Source organism: Phoenix dactylifera, chromosome 2 (assembly GCF_009389715.1).
Source record: "Phoenix dactylifera cultivar Barhee BC4 chromosome 2, palm_55x_up_171113_PBpolish2nd_filt_p, whole genome shotgun sequence".
Taxonomy (NCBI): Eukaryota; Viridiplantae; Streptophyta; class Magnoliopsida; order Arecales; family Arecaceae; genus Phoenix; species Phoenix dactylifera.
Window position 1 is genome coordinate 1,830,186 of NC_052393.1, and position 25,787 is coordinate 1,855,972.

The 25,787-nt window shown below is 38.8% G+C and overlaps 1 protein-coding gene across 4 annotated transcripts in view; it reads left to right on the top strand.

The window, feature by feature from the left end:
• Positions 1–25,787, top strand: part of LOC103716267 (UDP-glucose:glycoprotein glucosyltransferase) — a 114,367-nt gene that overhangs the window by 71,039 nt on the left and 17,541 nt on the right. Inside the window, exons 1-15 of one of the 4 annotated variants that reach the window (XM_039116765.1) lie at positions 8,948–9,352; positions 10,284–10,721; positions 10,845–10,998; positions 12,023–12,194; positions 13,610–13,683; positions 13,777–13,873; positions 14,001–14,113; positions 14,207–14,322; positions 15,514–15,571; positions 17,429–17,581; positions 17,721–17,819; positions 17,960–18,124; positions 20,290–20,358; positions 21,335–21,417; positions 21,515–21,677. In XM_039116765.1, coding sequence (XP_038972693.1) covers positions 9,105–9,352; positions 10,284–10,721; positions 10,845–10,998; positions 12,023–12,194; positions 13,610–13,683; positions 13,777–13,873; positions 14,001–14,113; positions 14,207–14,322; positions 15,514–15,571; positions 17,429–17,581; positions 17,721–17,819; positions 17,960–18,124; positions 20,290–20,358; positions 21,335–21,417; positions 21,515–21,677 — 2,202 coding nt within the window. In that variant the 5' untranslated portion in view covers positions 8,948–9,104. Of the gene's footprint in view, positions 1–8,947; positions 9,353–10,283; positions 10,722–10,844; positions 10,999–12,022; positions 12,195–13,609; positions 13,684–13,776; positions 13,874–14,000; positions 14,114–14,206; positions 14,323–15,513; positions 15,572–17,428; positions 17,582–17,720; positions 17,820–17,959; positions 18,125–20,289; positions 20,359–21,334; positions 21,418–21,514; positions 21,678–25,787 lie in introns of those variants that run through there. The other 3 variants (XM_039116769.1, XM_039116771.1, XM_039116773.1) reach the window with 3 other exon arrangements.

The following is a 25,787-nucleotide window of genomic DNA, read 5'->3' on the forward strand; positions in this document are numbered from 1 at the left end:
AGTACAGATTTATGTTGATGATATCATTTTCGGTGCTACTAACAATCGCCTCTGCGAAGAGTTTGCTGATTTGATGCAGAGTGAGTTTGAGATGAGCATGATGGGAGAGCTGAACTACTTCCTCGGGCTTCAAATCAAACAGTCTGAAGGAGGCATCTTCATCAATCAAGCTAAATATATCAAGGAGATGCTCAAGAAGTTTGATATGGAGGGAAACAAATCAATCACCACCCCCATGAGCTCATCATGCTAATTAGACCAAGATGAATCAGGTAAATCTGTAGATCAAAAACTTTATAGAGGTATGATAGGATCTTTACTGTATCTTACTGCAAGTAGACCTGATATTATGTTTAGTGTGTGCATGTATGCTAGATATCAGGCTAATCCTAAAGAAACACACCTAGCTGCAGTTAAGAGAATTTTTAAATACTTAATAGGAACTAAGAACATAGGGCTATGGTACTCTAAAGAATCTAGCCTAAACTTAATAGGATACACAGATTCAGACTTCGCTGGATGTAAGCTTGATAGAAAAAGTACCAGCGGGTCGTGTCAATTTCTAGGAGAAAACCTTATCTCATGGTTTAGCAAGAAACAAAACTCGGTTGCATTATCCACTGCAGAAGCTGAATATGTTGCAGCCGGGAGTTGTTGTGCTCAAATCTTATGGATTAAACAACAGTTAGAAGATTATGGCATTAAACAAGATAAAATTCCCATTAATTGTGATAATACAAGTGCCATAAATCTAACTAAAAATTCAATTCAACATTCAAGAACTAAACACATTGAGATAAGACATCACTTCATAAGAGATCATGTATTGAATGGTGATGTGACACTCCAATTTGTTTGTACTGATAATCAATTAGCAGATATTTTTACAAAACCCCTAAGTGAAGAGAGGTTTAGTGTGCTTAGGAGGGGATTAGGAGTGATTGATCCATCCTAGTGGTAGTTTTCACTAGATTCATTGATTTTGATGATTACAATATGGTTGAAATAGAGTTCCTTTTCAATGATCATCAAATCAGATCTTAATTAGGTGATTTTCCCTCATTTGGCACGATTATAACATGATTTTTATGTGCGTGCCAAGGTTAGAGACGACTCGAGTAAGTTACAGAGCCGGCTCCTAAGGGGGAGTCGACTCGCGCATTGGCGGGAGTCGACTCGCAAAGATGGCAGCAGAGGGGGAGTCGACTCGCATATTGTCGGGAGTCGACTCGAGGCCTACAGGCGCATAAGGAGAGTCGACTCGCGCATATTCTGGAGTCGACTCGAGGTAGAGTCGACTCGCGACTTAGTGGAGTCGACTCGCAGTCGGGATCCGACTTTTTAACCCTAGATTTGTCGTTTCGAAAACACTTTTCTCTCAAGCCGCCACTGTTCAAAAAGCCCTAGAGCCGACTCCTAGGTCGTCCCCGATCGTCTCCAACCCTTTTTCCGTCGATTTTTCACCGGTTCTTAGGGTTTCCGTCCGTTCCTAGGTCGTCTCCGGTCCGTCCCAAGCTTCCTCCGTCGACCCTTCTCCGTCCTTTAGGTTCTTCATTCCATTTTAGGTCAAAATGCCACGTAAGACCGTGGTTAGGAAGAGGTCCCGTCCCGAGGCCGGTCCCGAGCGGCGCTCCAAGGCGCGGCACGATCCCGCGAGGCAACCACCTCCGGCTCGTTCTCCGCCTAGGGCGGTTCCCGCGAGGCCATTGGCCGGGAAGGTCGTCTCCACCGGGAGGTATGTCGATTTCGACTTCCTCTCCTGGGAAGGTTTCACCATAGGTGAAAGACTTAGGGTCCAGGGCTTAGAGTTCTTCCTTACATTGGACCTCCCCACATATCCAGGGCTCGTTAGAGAGTTTTACGGTACCGTCCATCGGGGAGATGGGGGTATCGAGGGCACAGTAGCCGGTGTCCCTGTGTTTGTCACGGAGGATCTTATTGGCCACATCCTCCACCTTCCACTAGTAGGGGTGGCTCCCACACATCCCGAGGACAGAGTTGAGGCCCTTACGGCCGTTCTCGGGCATCCACCCCAGTCACCCGTAGACGAGGTATCCGCCAGCTCACTACCGATTGAGATGCGGATCCTCTTGAGTATACTGTCTAGGTCCATCTTCCCTAAGACAGGGAGATTTGTTTTGTAAATGAGAGGGACCTAGCTCTTATGTTCTATATGCTTCACGACACCCCAATCAACTTCCCTAAACTCATATATCGATACATGTGTGAGCCCCTAGATAGACCTAGGCTCACCCTCCCATATGGCATGATATTCACCCTTCTGTTTAGGGAGTACGAGGTTCCCATTCCTGAGGGGGAGCCCTTTCGCGCTTTGCGATGGACTGATCGCACGCGTGCGGGGACCCTACACAGGATGGGGTTTCGAAAGAGAGAGGGGGTATGGGTTAGGAAGTCTACCCTCACCGCTCAGACCACCAGACCTTCACCCAGTCCTGAGCCCGATTCAGACTACCCAGACCTTCCAGACCATCCAGACCTTCCATCCACTCCTCCTGCTCCTACCACCTCCGCCGGACCTTCCTCCTCGGCACCACCCTCTATGGCGGTCCGGATTGATCCTGAGCAGCTCCGGGAGCTGCGACAGAAGATAGTCAGAGAGGTGAGGGATGAGCTGCTTCGGGAGCTCCGAGGTGCGGTGCCTGCTCCCACTCCTGCACCCGTATCTTCTCAGTTGGTCCCTTCCTTGACAGCCGTGACTGACATGACGGCTCATGTACGGGAAGAGATCTACAATGTCCGGAGTTTGGTCCAGGCCCAGTTCCAGAGCATGAGTGAGGTCACGAGCACCACTCGACAGATGCGAGAGGACATAGGTCGTGACATGCACACCACCACCGAGGGGGCCGAGCGCTTGTCGAATGTACTCATCGACAAGCTGGACGCACTTCAGACGTCAGTGACTGGGCTTCAGACGTCGGTGACTGAGCTCTCCACTACACATAGCAGAGCCACTACGTCTATTATCACGCAGCTCGGACATGTTACAGATGCAGTCACCCTCCTCATGGAGCAGAGCCGATTGAGAGGAGGAGCACCATCCTCGAGAGGAGGAGCCACATCCTCGAGAGGAGGAGCCACCTCATCGAGAGGGGGAGATACATCCTCGAGGGGGGATCTTCATCCTCGAGGAGACCATAGATGTTCTTTTTGTTTTGTTTTGTATTGTTTTGCTTTACTTATTGTATGCTCAAATGTATTCACATTCATATCAGTACAATGAGTAGACATCTTATCTTCATTTCTGTGCCATTTGATGATTGGTTGTGCCATTTGTGCCATTGATTGTGTGTGATTACCTCCTTTTTGATATGATGACAAAAAGGGGAAGAAATATGTATAAAATATGTAAAAGGGGAGAAACATGGATAAAATATGTAAAAGAAATCAATAAAAAGATAAACTCTTAAAAACACACACAAATTTGTTCTAAGTGGATTCGGTACCTCGAGGCTCATTATCTCTCTTTTGGGGCTCCTAATGGAGTAATATCCAGAATCTATTCAAGGAATATTCGGAGATTAGCTGAATCTTACTCATGAACAAATTGACAAATTTTTCCCTCTAAAAACCAAAAAATTCAGTTCAAAAACTTCAAAGCATTAAAAGAAAATTCAGAGAATCAAAACATAGTTGAATGCATATGTTGAGGGGGAGAATCTGAATTTTAATCAAACTAAATCATTAATGACATATAAGCCAAACAATTGATTGCATAATATGAAGGCTTATATAATTCCAAATGAAAGGGGGAGCTTTAACTCCGAAATTTAATGTTTCACTCCTTTCAAGCTTCGATAAATTGAATTACCAGACATTTGAATTCATTTATGGATTTTATTTCATTATTTATTGAGCAATTCATTTTACATATACTCAATGTTTTGTCATCATCAAAAAGGGGGAGATTGTGGAGTGATTGACTAAAACCCCATTTGATTTTGATGAGCTCAAAGCATTTGAGTATATCTTTTAATTACTAATGAATTCAATTGAGTGTTTCAGTGAAAATCCTGTCTAAGTGTCCCAAGACTTGGTTCATAATTGTTGGATAAGTTAAGGAGTCTGTTTGAACCAATGTCTGAGACTCGAGTCGACTCTCGAGTATCACGAGTCGACTCCAAGCGTATCAAGTTCACTGGCACGAGCTCGAGTCGACTCCAGATGAGTACGAGTCGACTCCGACTGAGAACAGACAGAAGAACAGAAAGGATCAACTCAGAACCTGTCAACGAGTCGACTCCTGAAGTGCGCGAGTCGACTCCAATGTTCACCAAGTCGACTCCAGGGAAGTAAGAGTCGACTCCAAGCAGTCACAGGCAGAAAAGTCAGAGAGCAGTTTTCGGGTCTGAGATTCGAGTCGACTCCAGTGGAACGCGAGTCGACTCCGATGGTTGACAGGTCGACTCCAAAGAAAGCAAGAGTCGACTCTCAGCGGTACACAAAGAAAGTCAGAGACCATTTTATGGACTCTGAGATTCGAGTCGACTCCCGCAATACGCGAGTCGACTCCAAGACACCGCGACCCCAAGACAGACAGAAAACCAAGTTACTGCCTCTGAGATTCGAGTCGACTCCCAGACAGCTCGAGTCGACTCCAAGACAGCTTCACGTCAAAAGGCAGAAGACCATCTTTCGGAAACTGAGAGCCGAGTCGACTCCAAGGAAGTTCGAGTCGACTCCAAGACTGGACGAGCCAAAAGACAGAGGATCGGGAGTTCGGGCTCTGAGATTCGAGTCGACTCCCAGGACAGTCGAGTCGACTCGAGTGGACAAAATTCAAAATTGGATCCACGGACTTCAGTGGATGAGCCGACTCCAAAATTGCCAAGTCAGCTCCAGAAAGTTGACGAGTCGACTCCAGGTCAAGACGAGTCGACTCCCAGTCGTGAAGGCAACTTTAATTCAAATTTGGAACAGTTGCCGAGTCGACTCCGGAAAAGCTTGAGTCGACTTCCGCTACAGCCGAGTCGACTCCTGATCGCGCGAGTCGACTCCAACCCACCAACGGTCATATTGTCAAGCTGCGCAGAGTGTTCAGAACGGGCAGAAAAAGCACTCTAACGGCTAGTTTCCATGGGGGTTGGCTTAAATAGCCACAGAGGACTGTAGCAAGAGAGAGAACAACTATTTTCACTCCAACTAAGCAAGCATTCAAGCTCCGCAACGTGCTCTTCAACGAAAAAGAGGAAGATCTGCATTTACTGCTTCCAACTACATCTTCCCAGCAATTAAAGCCTCCTTCTCCTGCATTCAAGTCGACTACTCTTTCAAGAGGAGACCAGAAGTTTAAGAAGCCATTCCTCATCTCCAATCTAAAAGCGTTTGAGGCTTCTTAACTTCATTTATTGTTCATATTGTTTTCATCTGCTTTTTGAGAAGCTCATTTTCTGTTTTCTTTTTACAACTTGTATTTACTTGGTTCAATCGGGGATTGAATCAAGGGGATTGAGGTTGGTTGGTGAGCCGAGTTAAAACCAACGTGTGTAAGGGTTCGATTGTGATCCCGGAAAAACAATCGGGGGTGGTTCTAGTCGGTGAGCCTGGAAAAACCGACCGAGTTCGTTGTGAGCTCGTAAAACAACAAGTTTGGTTGTGAGCTTGGAAAACAACCGGCTGTAATCCAAGGAGATTATAGTGAATTTCCAAGTGAGACTTGGGGAGTGGACGTAGGAGCAAGGGTTAGCTCCGAACCACTATAAAATTTGTGTTTGTGATTGATTATCTCTCCTTCTTCTCATTTCATATTACTCACAGCACATAGTAATTAATTAAATAACTTGCAATAGTTTTTAATTAATCATCCATAACGTCTTAAATTATCTAAATTATTTTAAAACCCAATTCACCCCCCCCCCCCTCTTGGGTTGTCTATCTGGCAACAATATCCTTTGTATAGTTGGTTGTGCTTATGGTAGAATACTTATGCATGCAAATGCTATCATAGCTAGCAATAATGCATCTTTTATCATAGAAGCTGCGATAGATGGGATACGTTGGTCTAACACATTTCTAAATAACATCTAGTAGACATTTATTGATAGTAAGAAGACAAAATCACCCGAATGCCTTCCTTTTATGACTTCTAATATTACAGTTAAAGCTGCAAATGGGTCGGGTTGACCTATGACCTGACCCGATCCATTTTGGAGGACCCGTAGGGCCGGGTCGGATCCAAAAATTAGACCCATTCCATTTTCGAGTTAGGTCTAGGTTTACTGAATTCAGACTCGACCCAACCTGACTCACTTAGACCCGACCCAATCCATTTTGGAGGACCAGTGGGGGCGGGTCGGGTCCTAAATTTGGACCCGTTGCATTTTTTGGATTAGGTCTGGATTTACTGAATTCAAACCTGACCCAACCCAGCTCGATCCATTTGAAATTTGGATAATTTTAGATTTTCAATCCTATGACCCGACCCGACCCGTATCTGTAAGATTATTTGAGCCCACAAGCTGCAGTATGTGGGGGTGCAAACACAAGTTCAGAAGCCATGGATGAATTGACCTAAATCGGACCCGACTTGAACCTGAACTGAATCCGAATTTTTTGGGTTGGGTCCGAGTTATACATGGACCTGATCGAATCTGTCCCAAATGACCCATTGGATCAAAAATTATAGTGGTGGACCCGACCCGACCTAATCTTCTATTGGGTCAGGTCTAGGTTCAAAATTAGGATCTAAGTAAGGAACCGAGTTGGGTCGAGGTCACTCATGATCCGACCCGGCCCATTTGCACCTCTAATTACAATGCCAAAGCTAATCGAAGCTATTGTGGCTCGATGCGTTAATTTCGGCCACAAAAAAAAAATAAGGGAGAGGAAAAAAAGAGGAGGGTCGGCCTTATATCAACCATTAAGGAGAGAGAGAAAGAGGGAGGCCAATCACACCTTACCATAGGGGAGAAAGGAGAGATAGGCAATAATGATGCTCAATGGTGAGGGAGAAATCAAAGGAGGAGAGAGACACTTTGGCGAGATCTCAAAATAGGATAGAAAGAGGTTGGCGAGGGGCCTCAATGCTAGTTATGCAGTTGTGCCCAAATGTGGCCATGATGCATGCACAGTGACCACATGGCAAGGTACTGAAGGGAGGCAGTCACCATGACACTCAATAGTGAGAGGAAGCTAAGGAAAGGGGTGGGTCAGTGGCTTCAAACTAGAGGAGAAATAGAGGTGCTTCGCCCCTTGTTTACATTGATGCCCAGGTGACAAATCCGTCGGGATGCCATCTCGAAGCCATGGGACTATCAGGGTAGAGTGGTGCCTCAGTTTACACTGTTTGCCTCATTATTGCACGATAGAGCCGATTTGGTTGGACCGGCTTAGACTGGTTTTTTTAGTGCAATATTGTAACAACCCAGGATCTCAATCAAAAAGCTAGTTGGAAGGTATTATTTGAATTTATTGGTGATATATAAATACCCAAAATTTCTTTAGCACATAATCGATGTAGAACTAAGCACATACTTATGCTGTTGCAAGAATCCTCATATACTCTCTTTATTTAGGCTCTAATGTCCTTGCCAGTGTAGGGTCCAAATTCAGTTAAATTCAATCACAAATATCATGATCAACATGTGATCAGTTCTAAAAGGGTCGATGTTGTAGTGTTCATAGTTCATATAGGCTATAGCTTAGTTCCATGCGTATACCGTTTATAACGATCCAGAATCTCATCCAAAAAGTAGCTAAAAAGTGTGATTTGACTTTTTTGGTTCTATGTAAATACTTAAGATCTCTCCAACACATAATCAATGTGGAACTAATCAAATGCTTGCATGGGTCATCATTGGTGCATAATGTAGAGCTTGTACGTACTATGATCTCATCCATGCCAAAGTCTTGTAGGAACCAACAGGAATACTAATTTAGAATACATCAACAATTAGTGAGCAACGAGGTCGGTTTCTCTTTATGGACTAGATATTGGATTTATTTGAAACAAAATTATCCCCATCCATAGTGACTAACTTCTTATAGTTTTATTCAAAAAATAATTATAACTTTAATTTTGTTTTCATTATAAAAAAATCTGGAGTAAACACTTCACTTTCCGCTCCTCTTTCATATAAAAGAGGTTGTATTACATTAATGAAAAGATTGTTGTTGAACAAAAGATGGTCATAAAATTTAGTCATATTTAAGGGCAAAAATTGAGTGAACAAAAGGGGATTGCAGATTGAAGGATAATGACCGACTACACTACTTCATGTGCATCTCATGTGCCAAAGACGGTTATCTAGATATAATCACTGGTTTGATAAAATAATAAGAGGCATGCACATAATCTTGATTTTTTTAGAAAGAATAATTAGAAATATTTATACACACTTAATTGTGCAACTCTGCTCTTGTATTCATAAATTATCATCATCAAACTACATGGCTTCTCCCAGTCATCGCATCTCACTCGTGGCATCGTTTAAACTTCAAAATATTGGCTGTAATTGTTTTAATTTTATAGTGACTGCCTAGCAATTTTGGATTCCTTTTATTACCTCACGTGCCTAATAATAGAAATATAGAAAATAATGACCGTTATGATGGATTATCTAGAAATGGGACGTGTTTGAATGCCGTGGTAAAGAACTCTGCGCCGTTCACCAGGACACGATGCGGTGCCATTCTACGTGCCAACGAGCTACCGTGGCTTTCCATGTATTGTCATGCGACCTTGACCGTTCAGGAAGCATGCGAACCATGTCAACCTTCCGATTGGCTTAAAAGCAAGAAAAGAAAGAGAACCCGAATCGAGGTATCAACATCCAACGGCTCAGATAAACCGGATTGTCTTATCCCGCACCGAATATTCCCTCCAGCGATTAGGGACATGATGAAGCGCATTACCTAAAGCACAGGGTCCGCCGATTGGACGGTCTCGAATTTGTGAAAATAACTTGATTGGTTATATACCCTCGCTGCTCGTACACCGTTCACCTTCGCTGAGGCCGGTCACCGAGTCCACGGCCAAGTCCACCAGAGCGTCGGATCCCCTCTCTCTCACCCTCCGCTCGGTGGAGACGGAAGGATATAAAATCTCTAACCCTAGATTTCGATTGTTTTCTCGCGAAGAAACCTCGATGAGATCTACCTTAAATCGAAGCTGGGGTCGGATTTCTCCACGCGTGTGTGAGCTTTTCTTTCCCAAGATTCATCCGGCCATGGAGCTCCGTCGCCGATCTAGGGTTTCTGTGGCGTTCTTGATCTCTCTCCTCCTCGTCCTGAGCTTCGCCGGAGACTTGTGTTTCGCCGAGAACCGTCGGCCGAAGAACGTCCAGGTTTCGCTCCGGGCTAAGTGGACCGGCACTCCGTTGCTGCTGGAAGCCGGGTAGCCTTCTTCTTGAATCTTTTTTACATTGATGCGTTACTTTTCTGAATTCCTTTTGGATATAATATGCACAATGAAATTTTGTAATTTGGAAAGTGAGGCATGATGTGTAAATCTTGAATGTTACTTTGATCTATTCTTTGTTCCTTTTTGGCTAAATAATTGAATTCATGACAACATTGTCAAGATCTTGTTGATTTTTTATTTGGAAGAAAGAATTGGAGCTCGCTGGATATGAAGATACTTGATCTTCTTTTATTATTAGGGAGCGATTGACCTGCCCTCCATTATTTAGTTATAAAATTCATATGCTACTTTTATTTGATCCTCTATTGACGTTCCCCCCTCTTAACTGTAAGTTGTGTCGCCAACGGTAAACTCCATCTTGCCTACAAGATGGAGTTTTTTTGATTTTGTAAAGAAATTCAAGGAGTTGGAACTGAAATTATGTATCTCTGCATTGCAAATGGTTTTAGTGAGAAGCTTGCATCAAGAATATGCTGGTACGAGTACAATAGTTAATTTATGAAAAAGACTTGGAAAATCTGCTGGTACGAGTACAATAGTTAACTTATGAAAACGTAGGGACTAAGATTTTCTTTCCCCTTCTTGAACAAATGAAATTCCAAAGAAATTCAAAAGTATGCTTCTCTGATGGAATCTGGATGCTTGCCCTAGCCAAGAACTGTCTGTTGGTGGCGAGTAAAGGTATGAGTAACTGAGAAATCAGCAACTTTGTTGTTCCCTTGCATGATAATTTTTGTGTTTGCTTTCAGTTTATAGTTGCATTGTTGGCACTGGTGTATGACGCAATGTTGGCATTGATGTATTATTTTGCTTATTATTTGTTTTTTAAGTTTATACCTTCTTTGGTTAAGGAGCACTTCAGTTTGATAGGTTACTAAAGAATTGTTACAACATATATCAACAGAGAATTGCTCTCTAAAGAATGGAAAAACCTGTTTTGGGAGTTTACTGATCTCTGGCTAGAACCAGATAAAGGCTCAGATTGCTTGACAGCCAAATGTTGCATTCACCAAGTTGTCCATGATGGGCGCTCGCTTCTAAGTGAACCCTTGGGATCAGTTTTTGAATTTTCTCTTATGCTTCGGTCAGCATCTCCCAGACTAGTGCTCTACCGGCAGTTGGCGGAGGATTCTTTATCTTCTTATCCTTCTGACGACGAAACCAACTCAGAACATGTTATGGGAGACTTATCTGAGCCAATTTCAAGAGTCAAGGCAGAGCCTTTTCTCATAAACAAAAACCCGAGAAGTCCTGGAGGAAGTTGTTGCTGGGTCGATACTGGTAGTGCACTACTGTTCAATGTTACTGAACTTCTTTCATGGCTCGACACTTCAGCCAAACTGTAAGTCATATCCACCTTTTCTGTGGCTTTGTTGTATTTCTATTTCTGTCATTGCAACTCTTGTTGATCTTTTCTGCTTCCTTGTTATATAGTGAGGTTATATGTTTATTTGAATTTTGCCAGAGATGTGGGATCTGCTGAGCAGCCTGAGCTTTTTGATTTTGATCACATATATTTTGGTTCAAGTATTGCCAGTCCAGTTGCTATTCTATATGGAGCTCTTGGAACAGAATGCTTTAAAAAGTTTCATGTTACCTTGGTGGAAGCATCCAAAAAGGTAATAATTAATGAGCCATTATTTATTTTATATGAGGAACAGTGAACACATTCCTGTCTCTCGGTTAGAATAGCATGGCATATTGCAATTAAATGTTGGCACATAGCCACATAGATATTGTTGAGAAAAAACTGCAAAACCAATCTCTTTCCTTGCATGAGATGTGATTACTCAATAAAATTTAAACTCACTGCTTGTTCCATTTGATGTGTCCTTAACAAGCTCATTAGTTTTTCTGCTTCAAATTTTAATGAAATGTAGCACACCTAGTGTTATCATGGAAGATTTACAATTACTTGATTGATGAAACTTTTGATGTTTGTTTGGTTGGAGTGACTGCATAGGATGACTAACTCACAGAAATTTATGGGAAATAGAGAGGGAAAGAAGTACTGACGAGGAAGAGATAGGGGTGGAGGGAAGCTTTTGTTGCATGTTTGATCAAGGACATGAAATCAATGTTTGAGCTGAAATGGGTAGTCAAAGCCTGGACCAAGGAAGCAAGCCAGGATTCCTGGATTGGACCAGTGAGGTACCAGTACCCCTGGGATGCCCTTGGTACCTGGGTCTTTGCGAACAAGTTGCAACCTGGTTGGTACGATTCTATGCTGACCAATACCAACCAGGACAGGACCAGCACCTGCTGGTTCTGCCCGTTACTGGGCTGTACTGACTCGAAATGCTCTTTTTTGCTTTCGATTGATCTCCTTTTGTTTACTCATAGACATCATATATCATGTCTTGCAATGACTTTTTAGTATAATAATTACGACATTCTTATCTATTAATTTGAGGCCCGACCTTCAGATTTGCCATTATGTGGACTTGAAACTTATTTTTTATTAGTCATTTCATTCTTACTAAATGAAAACAACTCAAGATACAGTATCCTTTATTATGTTGGTAACTTTTTTCAGTTTTCTGCTCTTAGCCATTATATTCACTCTCTTTCTAGATTCACTGTCAGAACTTTGCTGCCCTGTTCTTTTTATTTTTTGTTTAAAGTGTTTTCTGTTGTTCTTAGGGAAAAATTAAATACGTAGTGAGACCTGTGTTGCCTTCTGGATGTCAAGCAGCGAGCAGCTATTGTAGTGCTGTTGGTTCTTCAGATGTAGTAAATTTGGGTGGCTATGGTGTGGAACTTGCTTTGAAGAACATGGAGTACAAAGCTATGGATGATAGCACAGTAAAGAAAGGTCATTGCAGGACTTTCACTAAAATGCTATATGCGTAATTTTCAAATGTTGTCTTTTTTCCTTCCTTATCAGTGTTATCCAAAATTCGCAACAACTGATATGGCATTGAAGTTTCATAGGTGTTTTCTTGTACATTTGTTTGCTCACTTGATGATAGATATACTTTAATTTGTACTCTTTTATGCACCAGTTCAACCTGCTACTCCAACTGATTTGCCACTTTAGACCAATTATTTTTTTGGTTAGGCTTTCATTTGGATTGCATTTTAGCTGATATTGTTGGATTGCTCACCTCTTGTATATGTTGTGCTTAAGTTTTTGTAAAACTCTCCAGAAACAGTGCCTTGACCTTGTTGCTTATCACATTTGTACTCTATCATTTCTTTACTCTATTTAGAATGGTTTTGTTACTTTTGTTAAATATACTTTTCAATTCACCCGCAAGTTACAGTAGAATTTTGATTTTTACAAACTAGCCAAAATGCTGTACTTCCATTGAAGTCATAATATATATATTGTCAATATGAATTAGTGTATGTGAAGCTTTAATTTGACAAACTGATGACAATTTCAGAGATATCACTAGAAATTTAAATTCTGTAGCACCTTTTAGTAAAATCTGCTCATTGTCTATGTTAAATTGTTATTGTTTAAGCCTAAAACTGCCATTAACAAAGCTACAGAATAAACAGTCTCTAATCAAATGGTTTCCCCTAGCTGTTTAAGTCTGTTTTAGTTTGCTTAAATATGGTGAAATGATCTAATAGCCTAGAAGTTGCAGGTGTGTGGTAGGTGATTAACTTTTGAGATTTATTTTTCAAAAAGTTAATTTTATCTTATAGAATGAAGAAAATATATTTAGAAGAATTCAGGAATGCCACTTTTACTCTTCAGTTTATTACTTAAAAATTGTTAGCAGTCTTGATTTTTGGTCAGCCAAACACCATTGACAGCTCACTGTAACCCACTGTCTTGCAGTGAGAATTAGGCAAAGCTCTGTCCAGTGGGAAGTGGTGTCTTCATCACCAGACTGATCAGCTTGAGACTATGAATCCTGTGCCATGCAACTAATGCATTTGAAAGAGCTCCATGCATGAATGTATTATTTGATACATGTGCTTATACCTGTGTACGCAGATATGTACATACATAAGTGTGTATGTATGTATATATGTACATATATATGTATTTGTCTGTATGTACGTATTGTGTATATTCCATATAGACAACATGCACAGACACGTGCCTTAGCGCATGCATGCACACTCGTCTGTATGTGTGTATGGACAACCCTGACTGTTATCATGCCAGCCATTGAGAAATGGAGCCTTTTCTTGTGTATTTTTATTATTTTTGAAAATATTTATTCCTTTATGTATCAAGAAAAGATTCATATAATTATATCTGTATTGCAGGTGTTACTCTAGAAGATCCTAGGACTGAGGATCTGAGTCAAGAAGTTAGAGGATTTATATTTTCCAAACTCTTGGTTTGTTCCCAAAGCTTCGCGCGTAGATGAGATCTTAACCAAGTAATTTAATGTATTCTTACATTCTGTTTTGCTTTATCTTTGCAACTGCAGGAACGCAAGCCAGAGCTGACTACTGAGGTAATGGCTTTCAGGGATTATTTATTATCATCAACAATATCAGACACACTGGAAGTTTGGGAATTGAAGGGTATTGGTTGTCATGATTGGTGCATGATGATAGCTGTATCCAGCATCTCATCTGTGCTTGGTTGATTTTATTTTATTTGAAGATCTTTTATGCGCACTTTTGACCCGTTTGGTTATCTTTTCTGCAGATTTAGGACATCAAACAGCACAAAGGATAGTGCATGCATCAGACCCTCTACAGTCAATGCAAGAAATCAATCAAAATTTTCCTAGTATAGTTTCTTCATTATCTCGAATGAAGGTACAAGCTTCTGTTAGACACTCGTTAAATTTATAGGCATATATGATATCTTTGTTATTTATGTCAGCTAACATATGCTTAAGCTATATGCAGCTTAATGATTCTGTTAAGGATGAAATACTTGCAAATCAGCGAATGGTTCCTCCTGGCAAGTCTTTAATGGCTTTGAATGGTGCTTTAATCAATATTGAAGATATTGATCTTTACCTGTAATGTTTTCTTCCTCCACCATTAGCTCTGATATCTCATCTTATTCTTAGAGAACAACTGGGTTATATTAACTGTTGGATTTGAGTGGTTGTACCTTATACCTTGGTTTCTCATTTCTACAACCTTTCTTGCTTTTTGTTGTGCCTTTATTTGACACTCTTTTGCATTAAACACCGATGATCAAAGCTTAGCAAAATAAATAATATTTTAGTTCTTTACCTATTGGTCCTAACTGTTCTTTTTTGGAGTACCACTTCTACTTCGTGATTCTAGACTTATAAGATGTCATATGACAAATAATCAGTCAAAACATGCTGTCTTTTTGTTTTTGAGGTCATCATAGTCACTTGCACATGTGCATAGTACATAAGTTCTTACTCAAACACAATCTTTGAATCTGACGTGGAAAAACATGTTTAGCCTTATTGATTTACTTGCATGTATAATTCATGTTTTTTGGCAGCCAATGGTCTTCCCAATTTATATTGGGATGCAAATGAGCCAAGTAGCTCGTGAACTGCTCGAGCTCGACTCAAGTCCAAGCTCGACTCGACTTGACTATTACCGATCTCGAGTCGAGCTCGAGTAGCAAAATACTCGACTTGAAGGCTCGCGAGCCTAATCGAGTATATATATATATATATATATATATATATATATATATATATTAATAATATTATATTTTATTTATAATATATATTATTAATTTAATATTTTAAAGTATAATATTTATATATTTTTAATCTGACCTAACTCCTAACTTTTAACAATATTTTTTTAATTATGGCTAAGGCTTAAATTTGAGCCCGAACTCAAGCTCGAGTATGGCTCGGTTGATATTCGAGTCAAGTCGATCTCAACTACTTTTTTTTTTTGATCGAGTTGATTTCGAGCTTTGGATATTAAGGCTCGATCGATGTCGAGTTGAGTTTCGAGCCCGAGTATTTTAAATCTAGTCGAGCTTGATTCTCTAGCTACTCGACTTAGCTTAGCTCGATTGCGCCCCTAATTTATGTTTTGTTTTTACCTTTATCTAGACTGATATGGTGCTAGATATCACATTTGGCAATTATTTCAGTAATATATGTTTGATTATATTATGCTATGTGGACCATATGTTCTGGTATCTGATGCTATGGTACAGTATTACTGTTTTTAAATGTTTTAACCATCTATTTTGGGTCTTATAGGTTGATGGATCTGGTTAGTGAAGAGTTATCCTTGGCCGATCAATTTTCAGAACTTAAGGTGATTTATGCTTATTGACATCTTTCTTTATGGCATATGCATCATAGCCAATTTCCTGGTAAATTGTTTGCTGGTTAATTGATTGTGCACCCTTCTTCTTATTTCTTTTTCACTTTCTTTCTTTTCCTTTCCCTTTTCCTTGCAAGTCTGTTAAGTTTCAGTAATCTGTCCCAAAATTGTAACACCCAAGGAGAAATAAGGTAATAGACTAACAAATAGCAGGGTTAAGGCATTCAAGTTTCAACTATGTAAATAAATGTAGGATTGAACATGATCTAACTGCTATTCTGCCGTAACCTAAAGCCATATGAGTGTGGTAGATCTTGAGAAGACTAGGTCTGTAATAATTTAAGCAGAGCTTTATGAAATTGTCTTCTATGAACATTTTGGCTAAATAAATTATAAAATTGAATTATTGCTATCAACGATGCTTCCACCATTCAGTTTTTTTTTTTTGTTTCTTATCGCATTTTTAAGAGACTGCTTTTAGTGCTTCTCTGCTTCATCTTAAATTATTTGAAATTATTTTTTTCAAGATCTCTCTCTGGAGAACCCTGACATGATCATCCAGTTCTACTGACTCTTTATATAAACAACACCTCTCTATTTCAATTTTTCCTTTCTATGATAATTATTTGTTATGGGTTGTAATGCTGCCTTTCCTTTTGTATGTCCTGGAATTTTTGTAATATTTTTATTTCATCCATCCATTTATGTAGCTATGTAATGTACTTGGTAATGTTTATCATGATGTTTTTTTTTCCTTCTTGTATAATATACCTTTATAAATTCTTTTGTATATTGGCTAAGGCCTATTCATGATGTTTTTTATTCAGTATGATTAAGATAAGACTAGAAATGCCAAAATGTACATTTCCTTGATTACAATCATTTAGCAGTCATATCAGTTTATTTAGAAATATAACCGGACATGAGCTGCTCGAACTTTGATCAAGATTTTCACCTCTAGATGGTAAGAATAGTTTTGTTTTGGATCCTATAAATCCAACAGATCAAACTTCAATTTGGACACGGAACTTGTTATTGAAGGTTACACATTTAAAAGAACACTCTACTATCAATCTTAAAGAACTTTCCTTTGTGTTTGATGATTCTTTAACTCCTTATTGTTAGTCTTGGCTGGGTATTTTTTCCCCACTATAACAAGTATAGGCTAAACACTGATGCTAATTCTTCTTAGTATTTTGAACATTTTGTTTGCATTCTTTGCTTGCCAAACAGCATCTAAAACTGAGCCCTGTATAGTGCTTACTTCTGTCCTTCTTTACAGAGGCGTCTCAATGCATTTGTTTTTGTAAATTCATTTTGCCTTCTTTCTCATCTGAGCCTTCAGATGACCTATATAAATAATTTTAGCTTCAGTTTTACTGTCAAAGAGGCACCCTAATGCCTGTTCCAGTCTCTGTCATCCACCAGGTCCACCGAAGTTGCTTAATCCCCTACCCTCATGTTTAACCATAGCCATCCACCCAACCAACCGTCCCTTTTCCGGATTCAGAAACTGCTATACAGTCCCCTGCATCTCATGCAAAGTTGCAGCTCTCTGCTCAACGTGCTATCACTGCCTTGGCTTAAATTATCTTACAAATTTGCTGCATGTTAGCTCGAATTCATGTTTAAGGTTAGACATGTCAGAATCTTGCTCTGTACTAGTCAATTATTAAATTTATATATGACTCAGGCTGCTAAACTAACCCTAATTGTGTTCTTTAAGTTGAACTTCCAAGTTCTTCTGACTTCTTATCAAGTGACGCATGTGCATTCTACTTTTTCCTTATATATTCAGTTTTCTTGAAACAATGTCTTTGCAATTGATCAATGCTAAAACTGTTTCAGCTTCCTCAAAATGCAATTAGGAAGCTGTTGACAGCACCACCACCTTTGGAAATTAATGCCTTTCGTGTTGACTTCCGTTCTGCTCATGTTCATTATCTGAATGACTTGGAGAAAGATGTCATGTACAGACGATGGCGAAGCAATATCAATGAGGTATCCTTTTCATTCTTTTCCTTGAGTTTGTGAACACAAAAGCAAAAGGTCAAATGTTTGTATCAAGTTTTTTTGTACACGAATAGAATTTCTCTTATATGATTTATTTATTTGACATTACCTATTTCTGTTTCTGTAGATATTAATGCCGGTCTTCCCCGGTCAGCTTCGCTACATACGTAAAAATTTGTTTTATGCTGTTTATGTACTTGACCCTGCTACAGCTTGTGGAGCCGAGGCATGTTCCTTTGTTTAGTTTGTCAGTCATTCCTGAATTTAACTTCTCTAACTTTCTCTTTGTTTGGTTTCTTAATGTGAAATTTTGCTCTCTCTGATATATCTGACATGAATATTTTTTGATTTCCTGGGGCTTTACAGACCATCGACATGATTCTCTCTCTCTATCAGAATAGCGTCCCAATGAGATTCGGGGTGATACTATATTCTTCAAAACTTATTAAGAGTCTTAAAGAAAAGGACAGCAGTCTTCCCATGTCTTCAGTTGACAATGACACAAAAAATGGGGAAGATATTTCAAGTTTGGTAATTTGTTCTTTCCTATTGTAGTCTTCTACACTGAAGATGGAACTCCTGCTCGATATTTATTAGAAGTTAAATACATGTTGGATGCTAGCAGTATTTGCATTCAAATATGATGACATTTATTGTGCTTTGTCCTTATTCAGTCTTAGAAAATCTTAGGGAAATCCTATAGTCCTGTAATATATTACCTTAATGTACTGATTATTTGCTATAATGTATTTGGAATTTTTTAAATGCTTAATTAAATTAACTAGGTTTTCATTTTTCCATGGCTGGTAATCTACTTGGTGATTACCTTCATTATTTGATGTTATATTGTTTGTCAAATATTCGTATTAACTTCATTCAAGGATATAGAATGGGCTCGTATTTTGTGCTTTTGCTTTTTTTTTTTTGATGGTTTCTAGTTAATGAACAGCATCTTTATACTTGTCAAGTAACCAATTGAACCTAAAAGTCTAAGCTGATAAGAAAAGGTTTAACAATGAATAGCATGCATAACACCCCACTTCATGCCCAGTCTGGAGCACACATGTGGAGATGATCGAGGGCAAGATAACAGCCAGGGGAATTAAGTAAATAATTGGCATGGAGGTGATTCGAACTTGTCACCTCTTGCATATCTAAGCTCTGATACCATATTAGCTCACAAATTGACCCAAAAGCTGCGAGGGAAAGGGTCAACAATGCATAGCAGGCCTAAGTCCTACCAATACTATCTGTTTTTTATTTCAGTGAACTAGTCAGATCATCCACTCGATACCCCAGCCTTCCAACCACCCCAAAAGATAGTTCAAACCTGACCTATCTGGGCTCCTTAGGCCTAGGTAGGCTTTTCAGGTGCCTATTGTTACCGCTGTGCTGCCTAGACCTGCTTGGTTGGGGCAGTATGGAGCAACATTGCTTCCACTTATTCATTTATGCCTGTTATTAAGCTTTTGTGGTAGTGAAAATGTAATAGGAGACCATCTCAGAACACAGTAAAAACTAGATCCTTGATCTTCTTGTTATGCATGACCACTGTATCATCCGCATATTAAAGATGCGACACAGTTGCCAAGACCACCTTTTATAAATTTTGGACCCCCCCCTCTCTATGAATAGCATGACTTGTGCCAAATGTAAATTATGTTGTCAGCTAATTCGCATTCTCATTGCCTCATTGCCCACTTGTTGATAATTAGAATTGGAAATGCATTTTGAGTAAAAATATGTTAAGAGTTACCTTCTCATATGCCTTCCAGAAAGCCCGAGTTTTTGAGTTTTCCATCTTTTGCATGCGATCATCATTTCGAAAAAGGTAAATTGCTGTCGATGAAAGTATCCTAAATATCTCCTTTTGGGATGTTCATTGCAGGAGTTCCAGTTTGACCAGAAGACGGTACTCTATTTTCTTATACTATTTCTTTGTGTTATGACTATTTCATCTGTATTATCTTGTAAGAGTTGAAATTCTTAACATGTAATCATTTCTATTGAGGGATGCCTTTCTTCCTTATGTTTTTTAAGCTAACGTTTTCATGAAACATCTGAGCTTTAAGACAAGCTTTTATCTTGTCATCCCTACCTAGTCAGGTCCTAGCTCTTCTGAGTGATTCTTATATTAAATTCATGAGCAGTTTGATGTGTAGTCTGGCTCATTTGATGTCTTTCGATGGATTTTATTTCCTGCAAGTGAGCCCCTCTTCTTTGTTGACTAATAATATGGTGTTCCATAGTCATTAACTCTCCTTAACCATCATACAAAGCTTACTGCCATTGGTTGCATGGATGTCATGCATATTTGTCTCTGGAATATTTGAAAATCTGATAGTCAATGATGTTTACCGTGATGATTGAGCCATGCTAAACTTATTACAAACTTAAGAGTTTTAACAGATGGCAGCTTTTCACCATAATGAAGCTCTAGCACAATTGTTAGTGAATTTCTATGATTTCAGCTATTTTGGTTCCAGATTTTGTTATGGCTTCTGTATCTTTCTTATTGACTTTGATACGGCTTATTGATCATATGCTCTGCTCTTTTTTGCATGATGTCATAGTATAACTTACAGCTGTTTATTTCTATGTACAGGCAACTTCTTTCTCTCTCCCCCTCCCTCTGCTTGTTTCCATCTCTCCTCTTCTGCTGCTGCTGATTAATCATATTCTTGTTTTTTCTGCAGATTATACAACTTTTCCTATACATTGAGGAGAACTACAGCCCTCAATTGGCCTTCCAGTTTCTCAGCAATGTATGCAATATTAGTGCTTTAAACAATTTTGATCCCGCTGTTATTGTTGAAATAACACCCAGATGGACTTTTTCCTTACATTTTTGATAGTCTTTGAACTGACACTTATCTTGTAATTCATTATAGTTCAGTACTTGTACCTTAATTTACATAATGCACTGGTGACTAGCTCGAATGATTTGGCTTGCATGTGACAGATACCAAAAGGACGTTTTAGCATGTGTGAGTCCTGCACAATGTAGCATTAGTGTCTTATCATCTTTTAGATATTTTATTTTAAAATTAACATATTCGCATCATCTGAACATATCAACATGTGGGCCGTTTCAGGACTGACGTGCTAGTGCTGATAGCCTGGTATACAACACAGTAGTATACATGTAATACTAAGATGTTTATGGACAAATAGAATATTACTATTGTATAATCATGTTGCATGAGAAGTTTATTGCAAATTGGAGATGGGCCAGCATCATTGTCATCTAAAATGAATTTGAGTATGATATGCAGCATGTTGTTCACGGTGGATCACATTTTCTTTGAAGCAATATTCACTCGCTTTTTTCCAATAATACATGTAGTACCAAGTTTTGTTTGTCCAGGACAGTCTCTAGCAGAGCATGCTTGACAAACTGTTGTCCTCCTTTATGGATTCCATACATTTGTCAAGGACTTAGGTAGTCACATACATGAAGGCACAATTGTTGATGCTAATCATTGTCTTCCTTTCCTCTGAAAATTTCAGAGGAAAACACACACACATGTCAGTGTGCATATAAAATGCAGATACATACCTATACATATACTGATAAACATACATACAATATATGTGGGGTATGGTATGGGTGCTATGCTCTAACATTGTACCATGTGTCGGTACAGGAGCGTACCATACCATACTGGTATAGTGACAATTGGGGGCTTGGTGTTGACGGTCAAGTCTTAGAACACTGATTTCACCTTTAATTTGTGACAGGTAAGGAGGAGTGGTGCAGACGATCTTAGTGAAGAGACCCTTGAGGCACATCACATTGAAGGGGCATTTGTTGATTCTATATTGTACGTTTGCTTAATAATTTGACTTTATTGTTCAGAAAAAAAGTATTGCTTTCATAACAGATCAAGCAATTCCTTTATTCCCTTCATTATTTCACAGATCCAAGTCTAAATCTCCTCCTCAAGAAGTGTTATTAAAACTCGAAAAAGAATCAAAATTTAAGGAGGCGGCTTGGGAAAGCTCTATTTTTGTGTTTAAACTAGGGCTATCGAACCTTCGGTGTTCTCTGTTAATGAATGGCCTTGTTTATGAATCAAGTGAGGTAAGTAGTTGGTAACCTACATAACTCTTTTTCCTATAAATTGGGAAATATGCAAAAGTTAAGTTCTTATGCTGCTTCTAAAATTTTTAATTGTTTTGTCTCTTGTATTAAGGGTTCATAGACTTTAGAAGTTGGGCATTCAGATTCAAAGTTTTGGGTACAACCATAGTAGGGTGGAGGAAGATAAAGTGAGATGGATGAGTGATAAGTCAGGCATCTTCTATTCTCCATGTACATGTGAGCAAGGATGTGACTGATAAAGTAGGAAGTTGGTTAGAAGGGTATGATGCAAGGGCTATGTGATTAGGTACCATTTATTTGCAATGTTGGAGTGGTGTACATAAACAGTACATCAAAATTATCGAGGAAATGTATGCAGGAGAAATGGCAAGTGTTAAAAATAATTAAGATACAGTAAATTTATTTTTGGTTATGGTGCCTTGGACCAAGGGTCAAAACTAAACCCGTATCTTTTATGGTAAGCATAAGCATATCAATTGCTTGAGAAGAGATGCCATTGCTTGTGATACCTATAGATGATGTAGCATTAATGATGAGAAAAGTACATGGGTAAATGCTAAGCTATATTTTAACAGGAACACCTTAGAAAATAAGAAAAAAAAAAACAGAATATCTAGATTGCAACTTCATCAAAATCAGAAATAAAAATGAGGTGTTATTTAAAGATTGATAGAATTTGTTGTCTAGGATAACTATAAAAAAGAAAGGAGCAATTTATTAAATATGAAGACATGTAAGAGGATTCGACTTGGATGTATGAAGCAAAGAGGCCCTTCTGGGATGCTGTTCTACAGAAACATATCTTGGTGACTCGATAGAAGACACTACAAAATGGCAGCAAGACCCACAATGTTGTGTGCCCATAATCATGGGCAATAAAGAAGGTTCAAGAAAACAACATGAATGAAATATAAATGATAATGTTGAAATAGATGTGAGATGTTGCCCATTTTAGGTGGATGAATGATATAGTCTTGAATATATGGAAAAATATGAGTTAGTTCACTTATTTATGTCCATTTTATGTTGTCAAATCATTTACCTGGTGAGAGCCTTTCTTACTTAAATATATTTATTTTCTTGAAGAGAAAGTCGGTTAGAAAGAGAGCATGACCATTTTCTTGTTGTATCTCAGTGGAGTCTGTTCAGATGCCTTTACGAGTGTCTGGAGTCTGTTATCATCCATTCTTGCAACATATAGCTTTCAGTAAGTGGTATATGTAAACAATGAAAGTTGGTAAACTGCATCATTAGTTGATAAGATGGTGGAATGATGAGCATAAGAGAAGCAAGAATTTAACACATGCATTGTTTGTCTACTTATAGAGTATTGGATATTTTGATAGATCATAGATGTACCTGGTAGTTCAGTTCTTATTCTAGTAGTAATCATATAAATAAACCGTACTAAATTAATTAAATTGCTTCATGAAAATACATAACTAGCTGTTGATTTCAAAAATTAGCAATAAATACTAGCTCAGACACTCTTGCTAATTTTCATTATTGATTTTTTATGTCATATTACCACTCTTTTATGGGTTACTGACCAATCAGTATATGGAATGAAACTTTTGCCTTATAAAAACAAATGAATATATAATCTTTTCTTTTTGAAACTTCTCAAATACCAATCATGAGCATCAAAGGAGTTGCAAAAATTTAGTTAACTGGAAATTTAAGGAAAATTGTGATCATAAACATTTTAGAAAGGGAGGATGTTAGAGTTATATGTAAATTCAGCGTTGAGCTTGACTTAAAAGTCTTTTCTTTGAAAAGTGTGATTTTCCTGTATGTTACTAAATATTTTGATACACACACATGCATGCATGCATACATACATACATCGCTGAGAAATATGTAGCTATGTAATTAGATTCTGTAACTTTGATCCTATTGTTCCTATACAAGGAAAACATTTTAGGAATAACACAAGATTGAGGATTTTACACGAACTTGTCCAAACATGAGGACACATCATGTGATCTAGGGATCCTGTTAAGGAGTTTGGTGGAGTGGTATATGAGGAAGAAAATGTTAGAATGAAGAGATTTGGATCTATAATGGTTTACCACAAACTTGTACTTATATGTGAAGGTTGCAATGAATTTCAGGAAACTATCTAAATGCTCATTAGAGGAGTGAACTTATAAAGCAAAATCTATGAGCCAAGATACGTTGTCTTGGCACCGGGCCCCGTATCGGTACCACCCTGTTACTGTATCGGTACATCCGGTATAGGGATTGGTTCGAAGTACCAAGTGTTGGTACGCCCTCCGTACTATGTACTAGTACTGAACCAGTATTGCACGTCCTGTACCATCCAGTTCGGTATTTTTTGGCGTACCTTGCTATGAGCTATGCTGCAAAAAAATGGTGTGGCATTGGACATGCCCACTAGTGGATTGAATGCTTGTGCCATTGGTTTCAAATGATGGTTCATTCTGAATGTGGATGCTTGTGAGGCCACAGATCGTCACAATTCTGTTGTTGCATTTTCGGGAAACTATGCAATAAATCTTAGCATCAGTATGTTGCTATTTTCTCTCTACCTATCAGGTGGAAGAATCTAACAATCATAGTATTCATGCATTATCTGTCAACTGCAAGTTATGTTGCTATTTTCTCTCTACCTATTTGATGCAATGAAATAATGAATCAACAGGTGACGTCTAATATCTGATAGAGTGAGGAATCATGTTATATGGGGCAACTCACTGCAAGAAGCAACTATTAAAAAATTCTGTGCACACTATTAGCTGCTCAAATAGTTTTATTTTTATTCTTTTTTCTATGAAGTTTTACTAAACCAGCAATTCTTAAGAAAAGAAAGGTGTTATATAGATGCGACAGTTTTGAGGAAACCTAAGTTATGCAAACTTCTTGAGAGAATCAAATCATGCAAAATTATTGCTGAGGATAGAAGGATAATAGGGAAACATGTACATTGCAAATATCTAGAGAAGTAGAGACTGTTTTAGAAAGTTCTATTTCCTTTTCCAATTTTCTGTATTTTGTGATGCGCCTGTATATTTTAATTAGCTAAAATTGATCATGACTTGCAAACTCTTAGGCATGTACTTTAATACATGTTCAATGTTTTTGCGAGTAATATGACTATATGTTGGTTTTACTATTCCTTTTTAATTCAATTTAAAAGAATCTAAGATAATTCTTCCAGAATTACTCATATATTTTAATCTTTAGAAAACACAAACCCGCTTTCCCACCATGGGCTTTTAAAATTGGGCTGTCCTAAATGATTGACCATGAAAACTCATGGTTATTACCCAAATATTGTTGCTTATACTGGAGCCTGCACCTAGGCACATGGCGCTTCACACCTGATATTGGTTCCAAGGCATATATCTGTATCATAAGAGATTTGACCATGTAACTCAATTTACCCCAAAATGATGAGATGGATTTGGATAAAGTAGTCCTATGAAACCCTATGAAACAAGGTTTAGAGTCTTTAGACTTGAGTCTTGGTATTGGTATTCATAATGGTGCCTTGCGATATTAACACATAGTACACTTGTTGTTGCAGGCATAACAAAAGTGAGAATACAAGATGTGATACCATGTGTTGGTATAGTATGGTAATGAAGGCTGTATATGTACTGCTACCTGAACATATGGTATCATACTTGCATGCTCTGAAATGCTAAACATGTGAGAATGTTGATTGAATTATATGTGGGTTGTCCTAGGTATGGAGGTTGTTTGCTGATTTTATGTTATGTACTTGAAAGAGGGGTATGCTATAGGATCTGTCATGTTGACATTTTCCATTGCCTTCCTTATTTGGTGACAGTGCTTCTACCCTTTCAAACTCAACACAATGTTCCAACTTGCTCAAAACAAGGAATGCGGAACTGTCTCGAACCAGATGGTTCCATCTGTACCGAACTGTACCAGTGATCTACCGGTAGGTTCCGGCTTTGAAACCGGTTTGCTACCGGAGCCGGAGAAGACGAAGAGAAAGAGAGAGCGAGCGGGGGAGGGAGGGAGGGAGAAGGCAAGCAATTTGCCGACTTCATTTAAAAATTTTTAAATTTTTTCCGCGGCCGCGGCCTCGGCGTCTGC